The sequence below is a fragment of the Ornithodoros turicata genome, chromosome 6 (assembly GCF_037126465.1).
Source record: "Ornithodoros turicata isolate Travis chromosome 6, ASM3712646v1, whole genome shotgun sequence".
NCBI lineage: Eukaryota > Metazoa > Arthropoda > Arachnida > Ixodida > Argasidae > Ornithodoros > Ornithodoros turicata.
In genome coordinates, this window is record NC_088206.1 from 46,096,988 (window position 1) to 46,121,577 (window position 24,590).

A 24,590-nucleotide genomic window follows, 5' to 3' on the forward strand; every position below is an offset into this window, starting at 1 on the left:
CTGTGTGAAAGTGATTACGTGGTAAGGGAGCCATGATTTCTCACTTTTGGTGCTGGTGTAGATCAGTACGTGCTTGGTTTGAAATACGTACTGTTTTGTGCAAGAAAAGTATTATAGACGCATGTACCTCAGGCATGGACCTCAATAAACGAAACCAGAACCAAAGTCATTAGATAAGCGTAGAAATAATGCGCATGTGCTACAATGAAGCACAATACGCCCAGCCCTCTTTCGGAGTTTCCGTACGATGGTCCGATTTCTATGGTCCCTCGTCGTCAGTCGTCGGGCTGTCAGTGAAGCCGTCTCATCCGTACAGCGTTATCACCTGGGTGGTGGGTGTCGTCGACGGAATGAATTGTCGCTAATGCGGCGTCTGTAGCGTATTTGGGAAACGTAATGGAAGGTCAACCACCATCTGACGGGGGGCTCTCTGCGAAGTACCAAAAGCTTGCGCTGGAGTACTCCAAGGTACATACTGCCTGAAAGAGTAAAGTATATTTTAAAGTACGGTTGTTTTCTACATAGATCCGAGCTCAAGCACAGGTTCTCAAAAAGGCTGTGTCGGATGAGCAAGCGAGAAATGCCGATCTGAAGGTAAATTTGCTTAAATGTCTTGTGGGTCTCGCACTGATTGTTTGACTACAGGATGCGCTGAAAGAAAGGGAACAAACCATCCGCAAAATTGAGCAGGAAGTTGAGAGCCTAAATTTTTGCAACCATCAACTGACCAAGCGTGTGAGCTTTCTACAAGAGGAACTAGAGAGAGATCGGGCGAGCAAAAATAAGGTTTGTGTAGTATCCTGCGTGCACTGCTCAGTGGCACAGCTTAACAGCATTACGTTGGCCATTCGCAGAAGAAGCATGGCACATCACCGTTGAATCAGGGCGTCATCGACTGTGAGCTGCAAAACCGCATCCAAGAAAATGAAAAGCTTCACCTTCAGGCAAGTTAAATGAATGCTCTGGGTTATCTGCCTGAATACTGACACCATAACGTAATGTATGTTAGAAGCACAAAGCTAACCTTGTTCATAAACAAGAGATATAATACCAATAATCAAAAAATTATTATACGTATCAACACAGCATTGTGCTCGAGTTCTGTATTACTTCAGTGCTGATCACAGAATCAGAAAACATTCAGCACATTTTGATGTACACTTACCACAACAACCTGCAAGGCGATAAGGATAACAGAGTGAGAACCACTGATATGAGCATGGCCAAAAATAGAACATTCTTTCTCTGAATCAGAAGACCCAGGTTCATTTCCTTGTGAACAAGAGAGAAACTGATGTTCTGAGGCTGGAACAACATAGAAGGGACAGATACAAACAAAGCCTCAACTTGTCTTCACGAATGTTCCCAAATTTAACGCATATTGCAAAAGTCAGTGCTCCATGAAGGAGGGGCTAAAAACGAAATGAGAAACTACCACCCAATTTCTATTTAATCTGTATTTTCGAAAAATCTGGAAAAGCTTATTTACGTTTGCCTAGATAACTTTGTGGAGAAACATAATTTAATAACGGCGTGACAATATGGCTTTCATAAAGGGCGTTAGACAGCAGTAGCACTCTTACACCAAAAGAAGTACATCTTAAATAATTTTGAATAGAAGCTACTTACACCAGGTATTTTTCTTGATCTAAGTAAGGCTTTTGATCGTATCAGTCATTATATTTTGTTATCAAAACTTGACTCCTATGGAATTTGTGGCACACATTGCAACTGGTTAGATCTTATCTTTCGAATAGGCAGCAGTTCGTTTCTTTGAAGTCTTGTAAATCCTCCACCTTATCACTGTCAGCTGGTGTTCCACAAGGAAGCATACTTGGTCCTCTTCTTTTTAATGTGTTCATTAACAATATAGTTCTTCTGAACCAGGAAACATATTTCGATATCTATGCTGACAATACAACCATTCTCCTCCGTAATCAGTTAGAACATGAATTAATTGAAAAAGGTAACGTACTCAAAAGGATAAGATTATGACTATTGAGGAATTCCTTGCTTTTAAATGTAGAAAAAACTAAGGCAATAATCTTTAGGCCAAAAAATAAATATGTCATCATATCTAATCCACTTTTCTTTGGGCGCTTAAGAATCGGCTATGCGAAAAGTGTTAAGTTTCTAGGTATAGAGGCGGAGAGTTTTCATTTTCTCAGGGGGGGCAGGGGCGCACCGCGAAGTAAGTACTCTGGGGGGGATATGTTTATTAAGAAAAAAAAGAAAGGAAAAGAAAGCCAGAGGGATGTCGGCTTGTTATTCCAACAAAAAAGTGAAAGGGGGAAGAAAAAGGCAAAGAAAAGAAGAAAGCGAAAGAAAACAAAAAGAAGGAAAGAAAAGGAAAAGAAAAATGAGGAACACAAAACTAAAGCTGAAGAATCACACACTCTTGCGGGATCCTATGATGTATGCAGAACTGGTATAGAAATGAGAGGAAGGAAGAACAGAAAAAACAAAACAAAAAGAAAAACAGAGAGAACGTAAACAGTGAACATGTGCACAACTGAAGGCATTACGCCTTTGAAAACTAAGTGCAAAAGGAACAAAATGCATTGAATCCTTGGTGTTTGACCCGAAATGCGCGCAATATAATGAATATGGTCAATGAAATGGAGCAGCGGGAGTTGAACCCGCTCCCAACGGATATGCGTTCCAAAGATCCTACCGTTACACCTCGCAGTTGCTGGTACCTTTTCAATTGCTTCGTTTCATTGATCTGATTGCTTTGGGCGAAATTCAGTCTATGTGTTGTGTCATCCTCTGTGTTTCTTCGCCTCACCTTCTACTGTGATGATGAGTATGGTGGGCGGATACATATTTTACAAATTGCAAGGTGCATTTTTGGGGTTGGTGCCTCTTCGCTCTTTTGACCCGGCCGCGCCGAGCCCCAAAGGTTGGTGTCAGTCTCTTAGCGGGACTTCCCGGGGGAGGCGGCGCCCCCCCTAGTTCAAGTTCCGGGGGGGGGCAACCCCCCCCCCCCCCCCCCCACACACACACACACAGTCGGCGCCTATGTCTAGGTATCATGTTCTCCTCCGACATGTCATGGAATGACTACGTTGAATATCTAATTATTAAATTGTCAAAAGTATCGGGAATACTTAGAAAGTGTCGATTCATTCTGCCAATAGGAACTGAATTTATGCTATATCACAGTTTATTTTATCTTCTTCTTTGCTATGGCATATTAGTGTGGGGCACAACATCCCGCACAAATCGTCAAAAGATAGAGGTGCTCCAAAAGAGAGCATTTCGCAGTAAACCTACCCTGCAGAAGCAACACTAGTCAGCTTTTTCAAAATACTACGTCCTGAAATCCAGCACTTTATATAGTAATTACTGCCACCTTCATTTTTTATGTTGGAAGCAAAAGAACTGGTGGTCCTGTGTTCGACTCCCTCGTAGGTGTTCTTTCCACTTAGGACAATAAGTCCGTGCTTAGTACCACACAGTAGAACAAATTATGCATTTCAACGTCTCTCCAGTCAGCTCCCGAAATTGTTAAATGACCTCGCACAATGTGACATTGATATAAATAACATCAGGTTGTCTAAGTTAAAAGATTTGTTTCTCGAATGAACAGTAGTAGCTGATTTGGTAGCTTTAATTCCATTTACTAAGTTTTATATGCATGCAGTATGTGTATTATGACTGCTTGATTTCTGTGTCAGAGCATTAGCACTTGTATGTTGCATTTGTATGCTGTACGGTAATTGTATGTCTCACTGCTTTTCGTTAATACGTACTTCATTGTAACTGCAAGTTTTAGTTTTGATGTTCTCCTGTATTTCGTTTATTACCAGTCACTATTTTCGTTTATTTTATTTATTTACCTTGTAAGGGGATGGAGACCTAGTCAAGCTCCTTCGAGTTTTTTTTTCGCCTCATGCCTCCTCCACCTTTGCAGTGGGAAATAAACATGCTATGTACTTGCGTCAGCGCCTCTTTTCAATGAGTTGTGTGAATTCGTTAATTTCTGAGCATCTGAGGCGTACATGTCTGTGTCATTCCTAATTGTGGTCTGCCTCGGCCAATTCTCGTTGTTTATTCTTTTTTTTCTTCCCTGCATATGCATTGACATGTTTGAGGAACGTGCGTAACTTTCATTTTCTTGAGTATCTGTATGCTGGTAGGTCAAAGCCAAGTAATTTTGTAAGACAGGACAATGCAATAACCTTCAGCCAGAGAAGTATGAATTATATGTCCTCAAGAAATTTTAATAAGTAGCAACATGTAACCAAGCCTCTACGACTGACAACAAATTGCTTTTTCCAGCATTCATTCTTTGTAGACACAGAGTCAGTGAAACAAGAGTAAAACCGTCGTACTACTCAAAGCAGCGTTAATTTTAATGCTGCTTCGACCAGCAGAGCGGGAGGGGAGACAGCGCTTAGCAGAAATAAATGGGGAGAGTGTTTCTGCATTCCAGTTAGAGGGGTGCCCATTGCAGTGTGCAACAACGTTATGTAAACGTAGCCACTTGCGACAGTTCAGTGGCAACGGGAACACAGCAGAAGAGTTGGTGCAAGTTACACTATTCTTGGTTTAGTGAATGCTGAGGACCTCTGAACTCAGGGTCTCGCTCCGGAACAGGGATGTGGTAGCTGACTAGTTCAGGCACTGACGCACTTCAGTGATCGTGTGCCATTTTGCGGGAAGGCCAGGCTGAAAGATTCTACCGGCTGAGCTCATTGACCAGCTGAGTCTCTTGTGTTTCCTCCTCTGTCTCAATAACCGTTGGCAACAGGACTAGTGGTACCTGTCACCCCTCACCTGTCATGCTGATATAGGTCTGCTGTATGGATAAGACAAGGGTGTATGATATTTACGTAGATAACGTCCTAGCGCGCCTTTGTGTTGTGTGGTCCAGGCGGGATACGCAAGATTTTTTTTTCTCTTTCTGTTCGTTTTCATAGACATAAGAACCAACAGACAAGCATCACATGTGATATGACACCGTGCAGTAGTTTTCTTGTTTCAGTGCTCGTCAAGACCGTTTCGGTAGCACCACTCGTAATTATTGCCATCAAATTGAGTTATCCTCATTCAGTTTATTCACCCGAACAATAGAGCGCTACGGATGAATGGTTTGGGTGCTCAAATTTATTTCCAGGTGCACGCCATCGGGACAGCATCGTTTCTCCACAATATCTACTATCAGGGACAATCATCAAAGACAGAAACAAGCACTGCATTGATAACAGTGGCTCAGTTACCCACTTTCCGGTGCACTAAACGGATACTCCTCTAACTGGTGTGGGAATTTCGAAACACCCTCCTCCTTTATTTTTACTAAGCACAGCCAGGGTGTCTCCCCTCCCTTATCGCTTATCGAAGCAGCATTAAAGTTAACTCTGCTTCAAGTAGTACTTTGTCAACATTTTTAAATGTAGCAAGAACCTGATGTATTGCTCTTCATACCAACATTAGAATGATCTACAATGGAGACTGCTGTTGAATCTAGGGAACACTACAGTGGCATCTCTCTCAAATCTGCAATTCAAAAAATGTGAATGTAGATGATGGCTGAGGAATGGAACACTGCTTGTCACATCTGGTGGGAACACTCTATAGATATTACTAAAGCCAAGGTGCTAAGGAATGAATGTAACCATCGCTATGCATCAGCTCTGTCTACTGGTCCGAAAGAGTAGGCCCACTGTAAACATGCCAAATTTTACAGTCGTGTAACATTTAACAGGTATCATCTGCTGAAGTGGAGCATAAGCGAGTCGTGGAGAACCTCGAATGTCAGTTGGAGGAGGCACAGAGGGCAGTGGCTTTGCGGGAGAGTGCTCTGAACGAAATAATTCGCAAACAGGAAGCCGATGTCGACCGGCTAACACAGGATCGAGCAAGGCTAGAGGTAAGGAGGGAAGCCAGACCACTACAAATCCTAGGTTCCCCTGCATTACTAGTTTCTTCTTTTGACTGCAGTTTCCATGTATTCACACACGCGACATTCCCCCAGAACGGGAAGATGCGAAAAGTGTCATAGCTTCCTCCTGTCACGTGAGCGTGAGCGCTCAGCGTTGTGTCTTCATGTACACTGCTAACTGTGGGGAATATTGTGCTACACAGCCACAACGTAGCAGACGACAGGAAAACACGCTGACGGTGTCGTCTGCTAAATGCGCAGTACGCCATTCCCGATATTCCGCACCGTGTGAATGCTCAACATAACACGGGAAGGAACTTCGGCTCTGTGAGCAGTGTTTTCGCTTTTTCTTCCACTGGAATATTCCGTGAGGATGTCGCTCGTGTGAGTACATGGTTTCTACAGTTAAATGCTGTCATTTAAACACTGCGCTCACTTTGTACGTATCCTACATTCATAGCTGAAGTTGCGGAATTGTGAGAAGGACCTCAAAAGTGCACTTATTAATGAGGAGGCCTGGTAAGGTGCTGGATATCAATATTTATGGAGGCTGTAAACAAAATGTGCTTGTTCCAGCCGGAACGAGGTTGAATTCCTACAGTCCTCTCTGGGAGAGCGCTTGAATGATGCCACCCAGGCCTTGGCACAAGCTACATCCTTCCGAGACAATGGTCTGTTGTTCTGCTATCAAATTTCTCTTCCATAGGAGCTTAGCTGCGATAAGGTACATAGCGGCTAGGGCAGTGGTTCTCAACCTTTTTTGCTCCATGCACCCCTTTTGCCATTCATCATAGCACCCCCACTCCTCCCCTCCTCCCCGAATATTGACTCTAAAGCAATACATGCATAAAAATTGAGGTGTTTTATTGCTACTTCTGAGTTTCTTGAAAGTATTGTTTGTAGCGAGTGACCTTACTACTATTGATAGCCTTCCGAGCACCATGCGTGTCCAGGGGCCATCATACCGTCGAGGCGTTCCTGGCGAAGGGAGATGTCCTGTAAATGACACGGTGCAAATTGCACACAAAGGACGATTGGAGGCGAATGTTATATGGTGTCATTTCCCAATGACATTCTCAAATTTCCTGCAAGGGGAAATTTTCGACCAGTTGAGAACCCCTGGGCTAGGGTGGGAAGTCGGAGCAGTAGGGTCATAAAAACATTGGGACTGAATACTTTGCAGTAAAATCTTGGGACTCGGGAGTTAACAAAAAACAGACACGCACGTAGAAACCCTCAAACGTAGCTGAACATTTATTATCCAGATTAATAAATGTATGGACACAACAAGATCAAGAAAAGAGAGACAACAGCTTCCCTAGAGGGCCGAGGGTCATCAAAGGTTTACTGACACAGAACGTGCGAGGGGTGTTCAAGTCAAACCGGGACTTTCTGTCTCCTGAGTGTACAAATGGCTCGCGCTACTTCTTTTTCGTCATTTTCACACGCGACAGGCCTCCGCGTTCACCACATGGTGGTCCAAAGTTTGTGCAAAACAGAAGACACGTGCTGGACAAAATGGCCGACAACGAGGTGAGCGCGCACATCGAACAGCGAATTGTCATGAAGTTTCTCGTGCATGAAGACGTAAAGTCATCTGAAATTCACAGAAGACTTCAGGCTCGGTATGGCCACGATACACTTAGCCACAGCAAAGCGTTTGAGTGGTGCAAATGGTTCCGAGACGGCCGTACATCAGTGCAGGATGATCCCGGCCGGGACGGCTCAGAGCCCAGTGTCAGAGTACCTGAGAACATCCAACTTGTGGAGCACCCGATCCTCAAGAACCGACGGATAACATGTCTCGAACTGGCTCGAAAGATGGACCTTTCTGTGGGAACGTTGAACACTATCATTCATGAACACCTCCAGTTTCGGAAAGCCGGGCCTCATCACCAAAGGGGTCATCCTCCTACAGGACAATGCACGCCCACATACTGCACATCTCACGACAGGCACCTTGCGGGAACTTGGCTGGGAGTTGCTGCCACATCCTCCTTACAGTCCAGACCTCGCCCCCAGCCATTTCCATCTCTTCGGTCCACTGAAGGCGTTCCTCAGGGGCTGCCACTTCGGCTGCGACGACGAGGTCGAGAATGCAGTCCAATCATGGCTGCTACGCGCCGGTAAGGATTTCTACGCTGCTGGCATCCAAGCCCTCGTGAAACGCTGGGACAAGTGCATTAGTGCAGCTGGAGAATGCGTTGAAAAATAAAACTGATTTCTCGACTCCAAGTTCATTTTACTTTTGCGAAAAATGAAAAGTCCCGGTTTGACTTGAACGCCCCTCGTAGTAGTAGGTGAGGCAGTTCAACATAGAAGGACGAACACATCACAACGCCCACTTGCATGCTGAATAATGGCATTGAAGAAAATGCACCAGCTGTGAGATTCCAACTCACACCCTCCGATTGCTGGTACGATCATTGCTACGTTGATGAGAGGGTTGCCAAGCATAGTTTGCTTCATAGTTGGTAGCATCTTTGAGCGAAAATGAGTGTGTCGATTCCGAATGCCACTGCTGGTGCCTTTTCTTCAACTGCCATTATTCTGTTCAGTTTCCGCATGACCGGATTGCGAGGGTCTCCCTCAAAAGCCGTCGTTCAGTTGAGTTTGAGACATTTTGTGTGTGTGTCCGTTTTATTTTATTAGCTCTCTAGTCTCGGGAGTTTTGCTGTCACGTATTCTGGTCACCAGCCTGCTTGCTTTTTAGCAGTTCTTTCAGTTGAGACTGTGTGTAATGTTGAGCGTCAAAATTGTTAGGTTGAACACTTGGATGCTTTGAATGTTTGGCCTGCCCATATTCACCTGGTGTTTCTCGCATTTAAACAGCCGTTAAGAAGCTCAATGCACTGAATGTGCCCGTGGTGTCGGAGCAACACACATGCCAAGTGCGTCAGCTACTGATGTCCCTTGCGGAAGCTGTACCTGAGACAGTCCAGGCCATATCCACGCTGCACACCTATATGGAGCAACGCGTCCGTCTCCTCCATGCTTCGTCCACACAGTTTGGGGGACTTCTATTGGTGGTGAGTCTCCCTTCTTAAATGAGAGAGTGTTGTGGGTCTGCAGGGCAAAAGCAATGGTACATGCAGGCTGTTGTACATAAAGTACAAAATAATAGTGCCACTGTGAAGGAAGCACTTGGCTGATTATTTCTTATTAGTTATTACATACATGTGAGTTGTGTGATGACTCATATGTCCCTGGTTAGAGCGTTTCTAGGGGAGAAAAAGTAGAAGCCATTGCAGTGGATGCTTTCACGTGGTAGCCCAAGCACTAAAGTTATTGGCAAAAAGGACATGGGTGAAAGTCCTATTCATGGGAGGGACAGAATGTATCGTCTCTTCCTGCTAGGGTTAGTCGCAAAGAGCAGCAATCAAGACAGAAATGCACGATGAAGAGCACTATAATACTTTTGCACTGTAATAGAGGTTATGTTGATCACAGTGGCAGGATTGTTATAGCAGATGAGTCAAGCCCTGTAATCTGAATTAAAGAATGGTAGCAATATAGCCATTCATGTCAAACGTAGCATATATAAAAAGTGGATTTTCAAGAAACCGTGGGCAGTGCAAGGTTATGCATGCAAAGGATGATTTAAGAGGCATTCGTAATCATAGAAGTGTGAAATGCACATGTCAATTCATCTTGAATCATTTTACTTCAGAAAAAAGGAGCACTGTTTGTATTGGATTTGCACACTCCTAATATTTGCTTCCTCCATTTACCCACAGTTTGCACGTCACCTGCACAGCAACGTTTCATACCTGCAACCAATTGAAGAAGCATATCAGAATTACTTTGACCACACCACTAAAGAAGGACTCTATTTATTGGTACGTAATATCACGGCCAACTTAGTATTTGCTTAGAAAGCCTGCTGAATAAGTGCAACATACTTCAAAGGACTACTGGCAAAAAGTGGTCTTAATTCAATGTGCACGCAGTAAGTAGAAAACAACATAAAACTTGCAAAAAGATGCAGAGCCTGTTGGTTTACTTATAACATTATGACAGCCACAAAACAGGCCATCTAAGTGAAGATATATGAACACGATGTGCGTAAAGAATGCGTAAAGAACAGAGACTCAGGCGAGCCCGTTTATAACGATATTGACGGGAACGTGAAATGTGATCGTTATATCAGAGTATCGTTAAAAACGAGCTTTCGAGAAATTGCCCCTCGGGTTCACGCAAACGAAGTAGATCGCCACAAGTAGAACGCCGCTGAACATGCGCATTTGTTTTGAGCGCAGAAGCATTTTATCTAGCTCTAAATTGACGCAGCTGTGTGTCGAAAGCTTTTGATAACATAACCGCTGATATCGTGTGAGGCGCCGCACCTTTTGAGATCGACGACGTCGTCCATTGCTCGTCATTCAATGTCGTAGTCATCACCGTTCTCACGATCGGGACTGCGTAGTCCATTAGAATGCGCCTCCGCCACGGGTGATCCGTCGACGCGTGTTTGGGTGGGGACACGCGACTGTCTGCCAATACACGTTTTCGAAGCCGCGGTACTTCACAACACGGTTTTGCACCAGTACGAAACCCGTAGAGCGCATGCAACTTCGGGTCGAGCCACGCGTCTTTCCTCGTCAAAAAGAGGCTCGGAACCGCGGACGCCGTCGTAACAAGCACGCAGCCAAACAAGAAAAAAAGCTTGAAGACGAGAGAACGATGCGGAGAGGGAACAACGTTCTCTACTTTGCGCGAGCCCCTTCCGCCCTTTCGAAGTCGCATGCCTTGCAACGCACGCATCTAATCCTCGGCAGTCATGCGCGAATAAACGCACTGCGTTCTCACTTTAGCGCGAACGGAGGCGAAGGCTCTTGAAAATGCTGCTTGAAAATGAAAGTGGTGCAATCTTGCTTTCTAATTTTCACGCGTTTTACCGGCCGCCGGGAGAATTCCGATCGCTATATGCGAGCAAGCGCTTTTGCGGCGATCGTTATACCGATGTTTTGTTTACATGTAGTTCAATGGGGGAGCTGACGGGAACCAGCAGTTTGATCGCAATATCGGAGTTATCGTTCTATCGAAGATCGTAATAAACGGGCCCGACTGTATCTTTAATATGATGGTAACTTCAATATTACACTATCAAACTACTGGTCCTCGTCAGCTCGCTCGTGAAACATATGTAAACAAGACTGATGTAACAATCGTCATGAAAAGACCCTCGCTCGCATGTAGTGATCAGAATTTCCGCTGCAGCCGGTGACACACGCAAAATATCGAGAGGCAAGGTTCCTTTTTTTAACAACTTAGAACGAAGGAAAAGGGCACTTTCAAGAACCATAGCCTCAAAAGGCATTGAAGTGAAAGTGCTGCAACGAGGATTAGATGTATGTTTTGCAGAACACATGACTTGGATGGCTTAAAAAATTTAAATATCGCAGTCGTCGAAAAATGCCAGACAGTGGCAGGAACCAAAACCTTTTGATTGCTGGTCAAGTGTGCTTTTCCTCATGTTTCGAAGTCACTCACGAGAACTAACGAAGGTTGCTCCTGTTCAGTACCGTTCTCTCACCAATTTTCCGAGTTGCTGTGTGCAACAACGAGTCTGCGGCTCCCGGAAGCATTTTGGCGAGAAAAGGTTCATCTTCAGAATCAAGTTGTGCAGGCTTGACTGATTTTGTGCTGGCATACCGAGGCAAAATCTTGTTGTTAAGTTTGGTGCCTTCTAGAATGATCTGTGATTTGGCAAACAGTCGCACGTCACCACTCAAACAAGTGTTGATGAACTACCTGTGCGTAAGGCCAGTTCTAATGGCCGATGCAGTTCTGATAGTGAGATCAATGACAACTTATGTCACTATGACTCCGTGACGGCGAACAACAGACGAGGTCATGGATCTCAAGAGGTGCAAAGCCTCACATGGTAGCTTCAGTTATGTTGTCATTGGATAAGTGTTCGCGGAATGTAACACAAAGCTGCTTCAATCTACAGCTAGATAAAATGTCTTCATGCTAACATGCAGCTTACACGACCACACACGACCTCCAGGTGATGATCTTTTTGCCTTGCTGACAAAGGGTTGTTGAGGAGAGATACAGAATACAAGATCCTAAAAAAGGAGCATGCGCTTGCATTTTTTGCTTGTTTCTTGTTTCTTTACCTTTGGGCACGTATTAGGGATGGAGTAACTTTTCAGACGGAGGGACTTTTCTTTCATTGTATCGAGATGGCAGCATAAGACTCTTTCGTTCTAGCAGGGGCTCACACACGTTCTTTATGGCAGCTTGACGGGAAATGTAAATTACATATTTCATTATATCGCGAATGACATTGTAGTATCATGTCTCGCTGTAACGAGGGCTGGCTGTATAATGGTACTTCGATATAATGGTTGGATTTCTAGTTCCCGTCACTGTCATTATAAACGGGCTCGACTGTACTTAGCGTACTGTCTTGCACCAAAAACATGACAGGGTCTGTACAGTGGCCCACCAGTGGCCCACCAGTGAAGCGCACATACCCACTGACCCCCAAATGGGAGATTCATGCAAAGTTTCTCTTTTCAGAATGGTGGGCAGTGTGTAGCAGAGATGTCAGATTCTATTTCCAAATATGTCTGCTACCTCAACAAGCTATTGCCTTACACCATAATAACGTGAGTGATACCACAAATTAAAAAATTACTTGATCTACATTCACGGCATTGGTTCTCCCTTAGGGCAGGACTGTGCAGCACCAGCGAAAAAAGTCAAGAATGGCGAGCACAGCTCAAGTGCACATCCCAAAAAATTGTGGCAAAATTTAACCAACTTGATCGCTACTTTCGGCTCCTTTCAGTTCCTCGTAAGTGTGGTATGGCTTACTCAATATTGTAAAAAGTGCACACTGTTTGGTGGTCAGCTACGATACTAACCTCTCTCACACAGGAGACGACGAAGGAGGTAGCCATTCTGCAGGGTATACGACAGTTGTTAACAAAATTGTTGGCGCTGTGCGGTCCATCTGTACTGAGTTTGATGGTAGGAATCATAACATTTGTGAGAAACATATCTGTACCGGCAGTGATGTTCTAGCTGAATGCTAGAAACAATCATGCATGTGCAGGTGCTAAGAGACAATTGAGTGCACTCTTGGTCGTGGAGCATGATATGCCAACTGTGTCTGTCGAATCCAAGACTACAGATGATTGCATCCTCAATAGCCTGGTGGCAGTTGTAACGTGTCTACGAAAGGTCTGTCTGTATGAGCCGGGGCTCTAGCAGAGATTGTGAAACATAAGGTAATTTCAGATAACAAAGGCTCTCGAACAACATTCCAAAGTACTCCTGGCTGATAGCCCCTACTACCAGAGGGGAGTTCGGAAGATGCCAGACCTTGCACCATTGCCCACCTGCCACTTGAGTCCAGTTGCACCAAGACTCAAGCAGAGGGGGTCTGCTTACATCAGCCTTTGCCTCACTGTAGGTGCTGTCTTGCTTCACTCTGTTGCTAGTTGTGAGAGTAAAGCCCTGATCAGGTTACTATACAATTAACTCCTTATTTATTTTGTGTTACACACTTATTTATTTATTGCTTTATTTTGCTAAAATCCCTTTGTACATACAATGCAGCTCACATTGCCTGATGTATGGAGTAAAAACACAATCAGTATTTGACTTGTCATGCGTGTCGCTCAACAAGAACACGCTTTGAACACAGCTGTGCATTCTTTAGATTGAGTATGCAGCACTGATTTGAGACTTGAAAGTCACTGTTGCCATCATCTTCATTTTCACATGATAAACTGAGTTTTGCAACAATCTTGCAACTTCAAAGCAAAATTCAGCTGCTTCTTCCTTGGGCTCACTTGAACTTCCTTGATCAGTCGATTCTCTCTTTTGCACTGAAGCAAAGAAGCAGCTGAGTTTTGCTCAGCTGTGAGCAAAATTCAAAGCTGAATACTTTGAGAACTTTGTTGCGTGGGGAACAAACATGGGCTCCCTTCGATCAATAACCCGCTTTATTGATGAAGGGTAGCATCTTTAAATATCTATTGCCGGTACATATCCTTATCGCAAAAACAACAACATAAAACAAAAGACATCACCACGTATACATTTGGCCACAGCAAAGCTCCTACAAGGTATTGTTCCTATGAAGTACTACCTTTATGCCTGATAAGTCCGTACACCCATCTTCTCATCACTGTTATATACAGGGGGTCCACGCTAAGTGTGAACAGATTTTTTAAAAATATATGTAACACTTTTTCCAAGATGAAATCAATTGCAATATAGCATATGCTGAAGGGCACTCCCTAGCAGGGCAAAGTCCAAAGGCAGTGTCTTAATTAACTTTTTAATTATAAAAGCTACAAAGTTGTCCCAAGGAGAACATCTGTTCCTTTCAGTCACCTGATATCGTAGCCGTTTTCAGAACAAAAATTCGTTCGATAGATCGCCCGCAAGAAATTCGTGAAGGAACGCCATTTTTTTCTTTATTTTGTTCATTGCGCTTCTTAGAAGACGCGTATTTCCTTCATACCCAACGGGAGAGGGGGAAGGAGCACAGTGCCGCCTCATGGGTCGAAGATGAGCTTTAACTTGCGGAAACAAAACAAAAACAAATGTATCGGGTGACTCTATCGGAACTGGCCTTATCTTGGGTTGCATTTTCTGTTTCCTTTTAATCTTTTTCCAGGACGCGAGAGGCGATGGTGTGTTCTTTCTCTCTAGAAGACGCGTCTTCTAAGAAGCGCAATGAACAAAATAAAGAAAAAAATGGCGTTCCCTCACGAATTTTTTGCGGGCGATCTATCGAACGGATTTTTGTTCTGAAAACGGCTACGATATCAGGTGACCGAAACGAACAGATGTTCTCATTGGGACAACTTTGTAGCTTTTATAATTAAAAAGTTAATTAATGAAAGTTAATTAAGACATTGCCTTTGGACTTTGCTAATGCCCTGCTAGGGAGTGCCCTTTAGCATACGCTATATTGCAATTGATTTCATCTTGGAAAAAGTGTTATATATATTTTTAAAAAATCTGTTCACACTTAGCGTGGGCACCCTGTATATACTATATATAAGGGAAAATAAAATTAGCAAGAGCTCTTTGGCTGCACGTGTAGCATATGTTTGTAAGTCAAATGTCGCCATGCCAGTACTGGACAGCTGTTTCGGCCTTGTTGGGCCATCATCAGCAGTACGCAGGCAGGCAACGTTTGAGCGGATGGCGTGAGAAGGTCACGTGGCACGTGATGCCTCCCGTCAGGGTGTCCTAAGACACCTCTGAAAGCCCAGTGCAAGGCCAGTCAAGTGTATAAGGGAAAAGAAAATACTATATATATATATATTATAATTGGGGGGTTTATGTCACAAGACAACTGAGGTTATGAGTGACACCACAGCAGTCGGTTATCACTGTTGAGGCGCTTGAAGTTCCTAAGGTGTGCTCACGCAGCTGATGCGGCCGATGGATTGCCTGTCGATGCACACAACAGTACTAACGTCAGTGTTCTCAAAACATCTCTGAACATCACTCCCTAAGAACCAGTCAGTGTGCAACTTTGAGAAAAGGAATGTTGCAGGCATCTCATAAAGTTACAGGATGTCTGAACGACGCCTTTCCTCCTCTGAGCACTGCGCTCTCACCCTCCGCTTAGGAAGTGACGTCACGTTGCCGGAGCTTCTGGGGCCGTGGAAGCACCGCTGATCTTTAAATTTTTTCAATTATTATCTTAGCACTTTAAGAACTTTAAGAACGAAAAAATTAGCTGGGTAGATTGCTGGCCGATGCGGAACATGGTGGTATCGGTTTCATAGATGGGTTTCCGAAGGCAACCATCCTTTTAATTATACCTTAACTGTTGGGTTCCAATTGACCTTTTTGACACTCGTATCCTAGTGGCTGTCCAGCGAAACACATTCGGCACACACCAAAGCACAGCCGGCTAGGGTGCCCCGAAACTAGCTAGTATTGAGGCACCCTACAGCCGGCGCCATCTATTGAATATGTAGGGAACCTACTTCGGCGCCATCAGGGTCACAGAGCATGTGCAGAAGCGTTGTGAAAAAGGTCCATTTCGCCCCGCATATTAAACGCACCCCTTCAATGGCGCTATGTTTTTGGGTAAAAAAGTGTGTCCTATGTGTGAGTAAATACGGTATTAGGCATGTACCTTATCAGCATTCACATATTATTAAACAACTGTAGTAAGAAAATAGTATTTTATTTGTTCTTTTTCTGCATTTGTTCCAGAAGGAGCCTCCAGAGTCCATTCCATACAAGACAGCTGTCAGGAATTCGTGCATCTTGAAAAATAATGTGAACAGCCAGGAATCTCTTGTTCAACAGGTATTCCGTTAATGAAGCAGCCTCTGCCCTTCCTGGTGCTCATGCATATTTTTTTATATTCTAGCTCGAAAACTGCAGATCCAAAGTTAGGAAACTAGAAGAGGTAAGGAGACACTCTTGCAGTTTTGCTAAACTGTGTAACTTAATTTAAAACATTTAAACTTACGTTATTTTTACATGTTAAGAGTTGCAACGTGTGCTGTTTGGAATCGCAAATTCTGCTAAAGGTCCCATCACATAGGCCACGAGATGCGGACAGAAAAACGCTGCACCATACTTACATCTCTGCTGTCAAGATTAAATCATCTCTGTATAGTGTATGGGTGAGCGAGACCCTTGGGGAAACTACATTGCTGCAGGGAACTACTCTTTGTAGTACAATTCTCATCGCCTGTCTACTACAGGAATATCATTGCCAATGTCATTTATCTCAGACTTGTAGAAGTTTTGTACCACTTCACTCGTACTTTTTGCCAGTCAGAACTCGTTTATACCCTTCGTAAGTGTGCATAATGTTTTTATTGACGTTGGTTGTCTAAAAAATTTGTACTCTTACAATGACCTTTGCATGCCTTGACATTATTTTTCAGCTCGCACATTGACCCACGATCCTAGCTTTTAAATTGTATATCCTAGCCTGTAACAAGTTTCTCTGCGGCTTTGGAGCTCATTGTAATGAACATGACGGGAGTTCTCCCCGTAGTACTTATGCGTCAGGCCCAGTATTTGTGCCGACTGAGTAACAGACAGCAATTAGGAGACTGTCTCTACAACTGTACGTTGACTTACAATATACTTGCACCCTTGTGGGGTTTCTCTTTTTTTTTTCTTCTTCTTTTTCCTTTTTTTTTTTATTTTGGGGGAGGGGGGGCAAAGATCGGTATTTAAGTATTTCAGGACCTGTAAAACAGGGTAAAGTTGTGCAAGAAAGAGTGGAAATGGAAAACGAGCTCTTCAACACAAGAGGGGTTCTCCTGTGTCCATATTAGTGGCTGAATTCGCACTTTGACAAGTTGGCTTTCGGGGCTTTTTGGGTCTTACCCAGACTGACGACGATGCAAATTGGTGGGTAAAAAGAGGCTTTACCAAGTTTAACCCCAAGCCCGACGGCTCTAACAATACACGTCACCGTGGCTGTTCGTTAAGAGGGACACACATTGCACGGGGAAGTGAAGTAGCACCCAAGTTGCCTTAAAAGTGGGGAGCAGATAAGACCATCCCAGATGGCCCCTTCCCATTTGTACAATGCAACGAATACTATTAACACTTGTTGGATGGTACGTCTTTGACTTACCCAATGGGAGAGATGTGTCCTTCCCCACACCATGTGCCATAAAATGTCAATCCATCATCAGCGATCCCTCCATAGCCATGCAAAACAGTCAATGGTGACTAAACCATGTGTTTGTTTTTTAGGAGAAGGTGCATTGGAAACTTGAGTGGCAGCTGCTCCAAGCCAAATTCCAAAGGGAGACCAAAGTAAGCAACATAGTTATTTACAAATGGATGTCAATGTGCACTATTCCTTTCCAGGAGGCCCTGCACTCAGGCGATGGCCTCCACCAGGAGAATGGCAGCAGTGAAGGAGCTGTCATTGCAGCCCATCTTAAGTCACGCATCAAAGACTTGATCGAGCAAGGGCAGCAGGCAGACAGCCGTGCAGTGTACTTCCATGCTGAGGTGCTGCATTTTAAGCATATTGTTCATTTGCGTTTGTGTGACACCTGTTTTTCTAATGCTGTATTAGATGATATGCAACATATACCTCTTTTGAAGAACGACAGCAGCTCTTGAGAAGTTTGGAAGTCATAATGTTGTACGAATGCCTGCAAAAAAATATTTACAAAGTTTTGCAATTTGCCGCCAGACAGGAAGTTTGTAAAACAACCGTACTGTAATCATGACTGGGAAGTGCTGTATGTAGGAATCACAAGTGACAAGTGCATAGTGGGGTAATTTCAGCTATACCCCTTACATCAGTGGTTCTCAACCACTGGAATGTTCAGGGTTCCGTGGACCCCAAGGATTCCCCGAACATCGGGAGCTCGAGCTCCCATGAGTGAAACTTCAGTGTATCAGTCAACTGTGCCCGACATCTCATTGTTGGCATCGAGACTGGCATCGAGACTGGCATCGTAATCACCAGACATCACGGCTGACGCTTGTCGTAGAGAGTAGAGGTACTCGGCTATTGTCCTTACCAGTTGTCTGATGGACAATCCAACCTCAAGATAAATAATAGAGTAATAAATAAATGAAAATCAATAATGTGCTACTTGTAGAGCATCTAGTTCGGCTCACCCTCTTATGCATGTACGTAGTACTAGACTCCTGCAGTTGTAGAACTTAAATCTCGAGTTCACGGCAAATTTGTGTATAATGCCATCGAACACACCGGTTCACATGGTATCGGTATCATGATTCCCCTAAAAAGTATGATCTATATCTGCAGTGCAAGGCGCTGGAGCAGAGGCTACACAGCACAGAGCAAGCACGCAACGCACTACAGACTGAGCTTCAGGAGTTGAAAGCAGCCTTTCGGAAACTGAAGGTAAGGAGCAGGGTATAATTTCTAAGGAGATTGCATTAGCTCATCTCCTGTCTGTCTCCACTATGTAATAACTTTCAATTGTGTCAGTAACATGCTACTCTGCTCAGGGGAGAGGTTGGAGAAAGCACGTGACAAAGTGTCCGTCCACTCACAAGCCAGTAATTAGGGGTACTTGTAGACCAGCATGGGTCTAAAGAAGAAACCACATGCACCTCAACCTTGGAATAATGGAATGTTGCCCCTTTTTTTGGGAGAGGGTGGCTCGCTCCACGGGCAATAGGGGAGAAAGGGAAACTGCTCAGGCAGCTGACATACTTGCATAGCGTATATGTCGGTTACACTTTACAAGTAGCTAGAATTTTGGACCTATGCACCGAACAGCGGCCATTGTGTGTGCTCAGGGGGGAAGCTCAACTGTTGTTTGTTTGTCCCTAAAGGAGGAAAGTGGAGTGACAACGAGGAACTACGAAGACCAACTAAGCAGCATGAGCGAACACCTGGCCAGCATGAATGAGAAGCTCACTCAGCAGAAAGACGAGATAGATGCTCTTAGACATTCCAACAAGGTGAGCTATGTGTGATTGCGGACGATGCAATTGCTCTTTTGAGCATCATATGTGTCTTTACTTTTATGCACAGGTTTCATCTTTGTGTTTATTTCATATAGTTGGAGCAAGAATATTCCAAGGCAGGTCTCAGCTTCGGAGACTTTTTTAAAAACTAAAGTCAAACCTTCTTACAGCGAAACCCGTCAATCTGCCATAGGGAACAATGCATTTGAATTCCCGCTAGAACGAAAGAGAGGAAAAGGTGCAAGCGCGTGCTGCTGGACAAGCACGTACTCGTTTTTGGGGTGCTTGTATTCTGTCTCTCTCCTCAACCATCCGTTGCCGACAAAGCAAATGATCGGCGCCCGCGGTGATCGCAACTGATCAGGCCTGCGCCACACAATGTCTGCTTGCCTCTTCATGATTCGTGGCATAAATCTTTTCAAATTTCATCAGTTTTGGTACAATGAAATATTTGATACAACAAAAGAAATTAAGATCCCCGTGAATTTCGTTATGTCGAAGTTTATCTATATAGTATATACAGGATGTTTCACGTAACGTGTCGCAAAATTGTATTTAAAAATCTAATTGTCTGAACATACGGGGTCAACGCTATTCATCTCACGGGAGATTTTGCCGTTACGTCTAAGCACTTTTGTCAAATTTAATTTGCGAGAAATTGAATTTTCCCAGTTACGCATTGCACAACCATTACAGCTGTTTTGGTAGAGCAACAAAAAGGTATTGTGCGTTTTAATAACAAAATGATTAAAAAGTAAGTGAGCGGATACCATAGATTCACAACAAAAAAATCTGTGACCAGTGCCAAAGACTTGCACTCATGACCTCGTTTGTGTGCATTTTTGCGTTATGGATGGATTTTAAAGGAGCACTGAGGTGACTCCCCAATTTTTTTTCGGTGCAGAGTGTTCTGCAACTAATAAAATGAGTTCCTGCAAAAGAACAATGAGCGCAGGTGACTTACAGAGCAAGCGCGAGGGCTCTGTTCCGCACACCTTTAAAAAATCCTTCTCGTCGTGAAACGAGTGCATCACAGAACGATGGGACATCGTGATGTATGCTACTCCCCTCATGTGACCAGTAACGTATGGCGACACAGCTCAAGCATGTGTGAGCTGCGAAGAAAAAACAAGGCACAAATCCTTTTCCGCGTCACGAGAGCATCGTGGCTCCTTTCTCAGACTGTTTTTGTGCGTGTGTGTGAATTCGATTGCACAGCTATTACGCACCGCAGAGTGAAAATATTTAGCATGGTGACTGTAACAGCTGTGATGCTGTAGCTAGGAAATAAACATAATACGTGAGGGTTCGTGCGGGAGCAGCGTTTTACTCTGGTACGATCAGCTGGATCAGCTGCTGTCGAACAGTTGGTCAGATGTGCAAGAGCGCGAGCTTCCAGCTGATGCCTCAGTCATCATCATCCACTACAGTGACTCCTTGTGGACAGCTTGAAGATGAGGCAGGATTTCAAGAGATGTTAAATGTCACCTCATTGCTCCTTTAAATGACTGCATATGGCTGATCTATATTCTAGAGAGTTCTATGGTACTATACAAAAGCATCACAAAAAAGAGTTGTGCGTGCATATGATGTCCATGCTAAAGCAGTTTATCTCATTTTCAGGTCGGGAAAAAGTTGAAGTGATTTGCAGAGTGTTCACGGTAAATGCTACAGTATAAGAAACATGTGCAGAATATTTATACATTTGTTTAGGCTGTCCAAAAATAAAGTTCCTGCATAGTGCATCGTGAACCCACCACTAAAGCAAGGTGTGATTGCAGCTTCATGTAAAATAAAAATTTTCTGTCTGTTTAAAACCTGCGCAATTGTTTAACGAGTCATGTGCACTTTCACAACTGTGCAAATATATAAATGCCTTTATTGATCTCTTGCTTTCTCGTGTTCTGCGCTGAGCACTGTACATTACAGATTAAATGTTAGTGAGATTCATAATGATCAAACTCCCTCTGAGCAAAGTACATATACACAATACGGCCACCAGGATGCACAGGGTGCAGTGTGCCATTTAGTGAAAACACATCAATAAAGTACATCATACAACGGTTAATTTTCATTAGGCATGTGTTGGAAGTTCACATCATCTACATTCAAAGCACATCAAGTGATGCTGGTGATTCTGGTGGCTTCAAACTTCCTGTTTTTGCTTACCTGCCTGGGCAGTATGCTTTTTAGGTAAACACCACACACGTGTCAGTAAACGTGCACCACACTGTGCAAAGGAGCATGCTTATATACATACATTGTCTCAGCAGGGCATTTTGTGCTGGGCATGCCATGCTGCAAACTTCATCCATAATTGCTGCACTTGGCATTTTATTAGCAGGTACATACATATACATATGTTACAACAGCACTGTAATGCTCCTAGTAACAAGCAAATGGAAGCGAATGGAACATTCTTCTGGAATGCAAATGGAATACCTTGTGACTGATTCACAATTTGCTCTTGCTTTTTGCTCTGCACAACCGAAAAAATAGAGAGAGAGATCCATCAATGGCCACTCTGAAGAGGTGTACTTCAAAGATCTTGAAGCTAGCCTCGTACATGGTTATTTTGTGGTCTTCAGCATTTCCCCACATTGGAATTCTACCACTGGCAAGCTGGCAACGCCAAAACCATTTTAGATATCTTGACATGGAAATAAAATTCATTTGTTACATAGTATAGACCAGACACATGAAAAGCTTATACAATACAACATACCACACAGAGCAACTACCTTTCAGTAATCGTGACATTGGTATTGAATTTTGGCCACAATTTGGGCCACAGTTCACCCAGGTGTCAGTTTTTACTGTTGTGTAACTCAAAGGCAGCGGTTTTTCACACTCACGTGAAAAAGTGAAATCTTGACCGGTGCTGCTGGTCAAAACAAACTAAGTTTTGCTCTTCCAAGTGACCACAGAAAGGGGAGTGCACAGAGGAGTGACACTTTGTTAAAGCTCTTTCATAGGGTCGCACAGAAGTTCACAGCAGTCACACATGGCATGACTTGCTTGCTATTTTGTGCTATGCACGTTACAATCCAAAAAGGACTCGCATTAATTCGACTTCTGATGGGACCATGAAATCGTGTCGAATGGTAATAGTAATAATGGTAATAATAATAATGGCATGAATGGTCAAATGGTAATAATGATAATTTGTGGTTTTACATCGCAGGACAACTATGATCATCAGCAATGTCACGGTGGTCTGTCTGTGTATTAATTTTGCTCTGTTTAAAAGCGCTAAAAGCTCAGTGCAGGGGATGTGCAGGTATAAGGATAGAGAAACACACCACCCGAACAGCACTTTTAAACATGTTCCACCAAAGAGCCCGGTTTTTAACTCCCTTTAATTTTGCTCACCTGAGCACTCTTTATATGAGCCAAAATCATGGTACATAATGCAGTTTTAAGATCCTTCACATCCCTGCAACCTTGGGATCAGTAGACGGACATGCTACCAATTGATCCACCAAGGAAATTGGGTTTGTAATTAAAGGAACGGCATAAAAACTTGATCGAGGTTGCTTTTATTTACCAGCGTAATCCAATAGGCACTTGAAAGCATGCCCCATTTGTGCTTCTGCTGCCAATTGAGGCGGAGCCTCCCTCGCTCTTGGTCAGCAAAGTCAAGGATAGTCGATTTTTGCTCATAGTAATGTGTAAGCACTTGACAGAATATCCAAATGAAAAAATCAAATTAACGCACATGTAATGAGTACATGCAGCACAGAGTTGCTCGCCACAGTGAGTACACTGAGGCTACTCCCTCCCTATAAAGCAAGGCGAATTAAGAAAGCACGCCTAATCCTTATAGCCTGCATAATGAAACCTCATGTAATCAATTTTTCAGCCGACATGGACATGTACCAGGTATGTGTTCGATCAGTTGCAGTTTGTTCTGCATTTGCTCCTTCTAAATTCCTGCCACTCATTTTTTAATGATGGTTTTCCTCAAGTATTCCTTAAGTTGCTGCACTTGATAGAGGAGCCACAGCTGCACGATCTGCTTACCTGTTGCCAGGTGTCCCAGTATGGATGGGTACCCAGCAAATAAATTTATTGGTAAGATTAATTGGATATCATACTCGCTCACCTTGCATCAAGGTGGAGCAGCATCGTGGTTTGCAGCAGCCCGAGATGAGCGTGCATGTTACTGAACATTTGGTATGATGTTGGAGAATGTATTGGAGTTCTAAAAATTACAGCAAAAATTTCTGCAGTGAAGGTGGGCATATTTTTCAGATGGTGCGACCTTTTAACTGTTTCACTAACCATTGCACATGACACCCCTGTGTCAGTCCATGACGTAACTGCTACACTGTGGTGAGAAATGGTGAAGAAACGAGGCAGGCAATGTTTGCCCGGCTCAGCCAATTCTCATTGTTTACCTTAAAGTAGAAAAGTTTCAAGCAATAGATCCAAACTTTTGTGAAGCTCCAGCAATGAGATAAAGCTGATGGCCTGCAGGGCAGGCTACTTGCTGATGTGTGCACTGACTGAGGTATCTCACTTGTGTGTGTCTCAATAGCTCAGAACATTTCAATGAGTGCTTTGAGCATTATTTACACTGATCGCTTCTCTTGTGCATGTGTTCTGGTTGACCTGCCCTGAAAGACACTTTTAGGTTAATGCTTGTTTGAGCAGTTAGTGCTTGATGTAGGAGATGGTGTCCGTCCACATGGGTCCTGGTGGGCAATTGATGAAATTATCCCGGAGGGCCTGATGTGCTGGAGTCTCAACCTTGGTCTCATCCAGTCAATAAGGCTGTAGTGTCTGTTAGTCCTCTGGTACCACATGTGTACAGTCAGGCATACAGTTTATACAACATGCAAATATGCCCATGGTTTCATTATTCTCAAGGCGTAGCAGAAGCAAAATTAATTCCATTCTTGTAATGTGAAAAGATGCTCTATTACCAACTGAAAGATAAGCTGCAGGCATTCTATAGGCATGATTTTCTTTTTCTTTTTGTAATTATCAATGGAAACCAGTCATAATTTGGTGGCCTGGCATGCATGGTGAGATAAGCGTTAGAGCTGTGTGAATAACAAAATTACCATTGCGAATAGTTTACATATATTTCACTTGCACCGCGAATCGAATCCAGATAATTTCTTCAGACAGCGAATCGAATTTGAATAATCAGAAAAGGCCCAATTCAAATTATTTCGAATACCTCATGGTGAAATATTTTGTGGTGGTGTGCTCATTCGATGATGTTCTGTTCCAAACTTGTGAGCCTTTTCACCCAGCTTAACATATCGTG

General features: G+C 43.6%; 1 protein-coding gene across 2 annotated transcripts; it reads left to right on the top strand.

Annotated features, from left to right (window-relative positions):
• The first annotated feature begins 214 nt into the window (after positions 1-214).
• Positions 215-21,198, top strand: LOC135396609 (protein phosphatase 1 regulatory subunit 21-like). 2 transcript variants are annotated; one of them, XM_064627659.1, is made up of 21 exons: positions 215-468; positions 526-594; positions 646-786; positions 855-944; positions 5,711-5,875; positions 6,348-6,406; positions 6,464-6,558; positions 8,720-8,916; positions 9,625-9,726; positions 12,419-12,507; positions 12,571-12,695; positions 12,779-12,871; positions 12,957-13,084; positions 13,142-13,312; positions 16,097-16,189; positions 16,254-16,292; positions 17,606-17,668; positions 17,723-17,869; positions 18,642-18,740; positions 19,178-19,306; positions 20,936-21,198. In XM_064627659.1, exons 1-21 carry the CDS (start codon positions 397-399, stop codon positions 20,954-20,956), a joined length of 2,187 nt encoding a protein of 728 aa, XP_064483729.1. In that variant the 5' UTR covers positions 215-396; the 3' UTR covers positions 20,957-21,198. The 2 variants fall into 2 exon arrangements, with proteins under 2 accessions (XP_064483729.1, XP_064483728.1); XM_064627658.1 differs by having other exon boundaries at positions 217-468; positions 16,094-16,189.
• Positions 21,199-24,590: the final 3,392 nt, after the last annotated feature.

Coding starts and splice junctions, on each gene's coding strand:
- LOC135396609 (XM_064627658.1), top strand. CDS start 397: ATGGAAGGTCAACCACCATCTGACGGGGGGCTCTCTGCGAAGTACCAA. Junction 469..525: donor TTGCGCTGGAGTACTCCAAG/GTACATACTGCC, acceptor TTTTCTACATAG/ATCCGAGCTCAAGCACAGGT. Junction 787..854: donor ATCGGGCGAGCAAAAATAAG/GTTTGTGTAGTA, acceptor GGCCATTCGCAG/AAGAAGCATGGCACATCACC.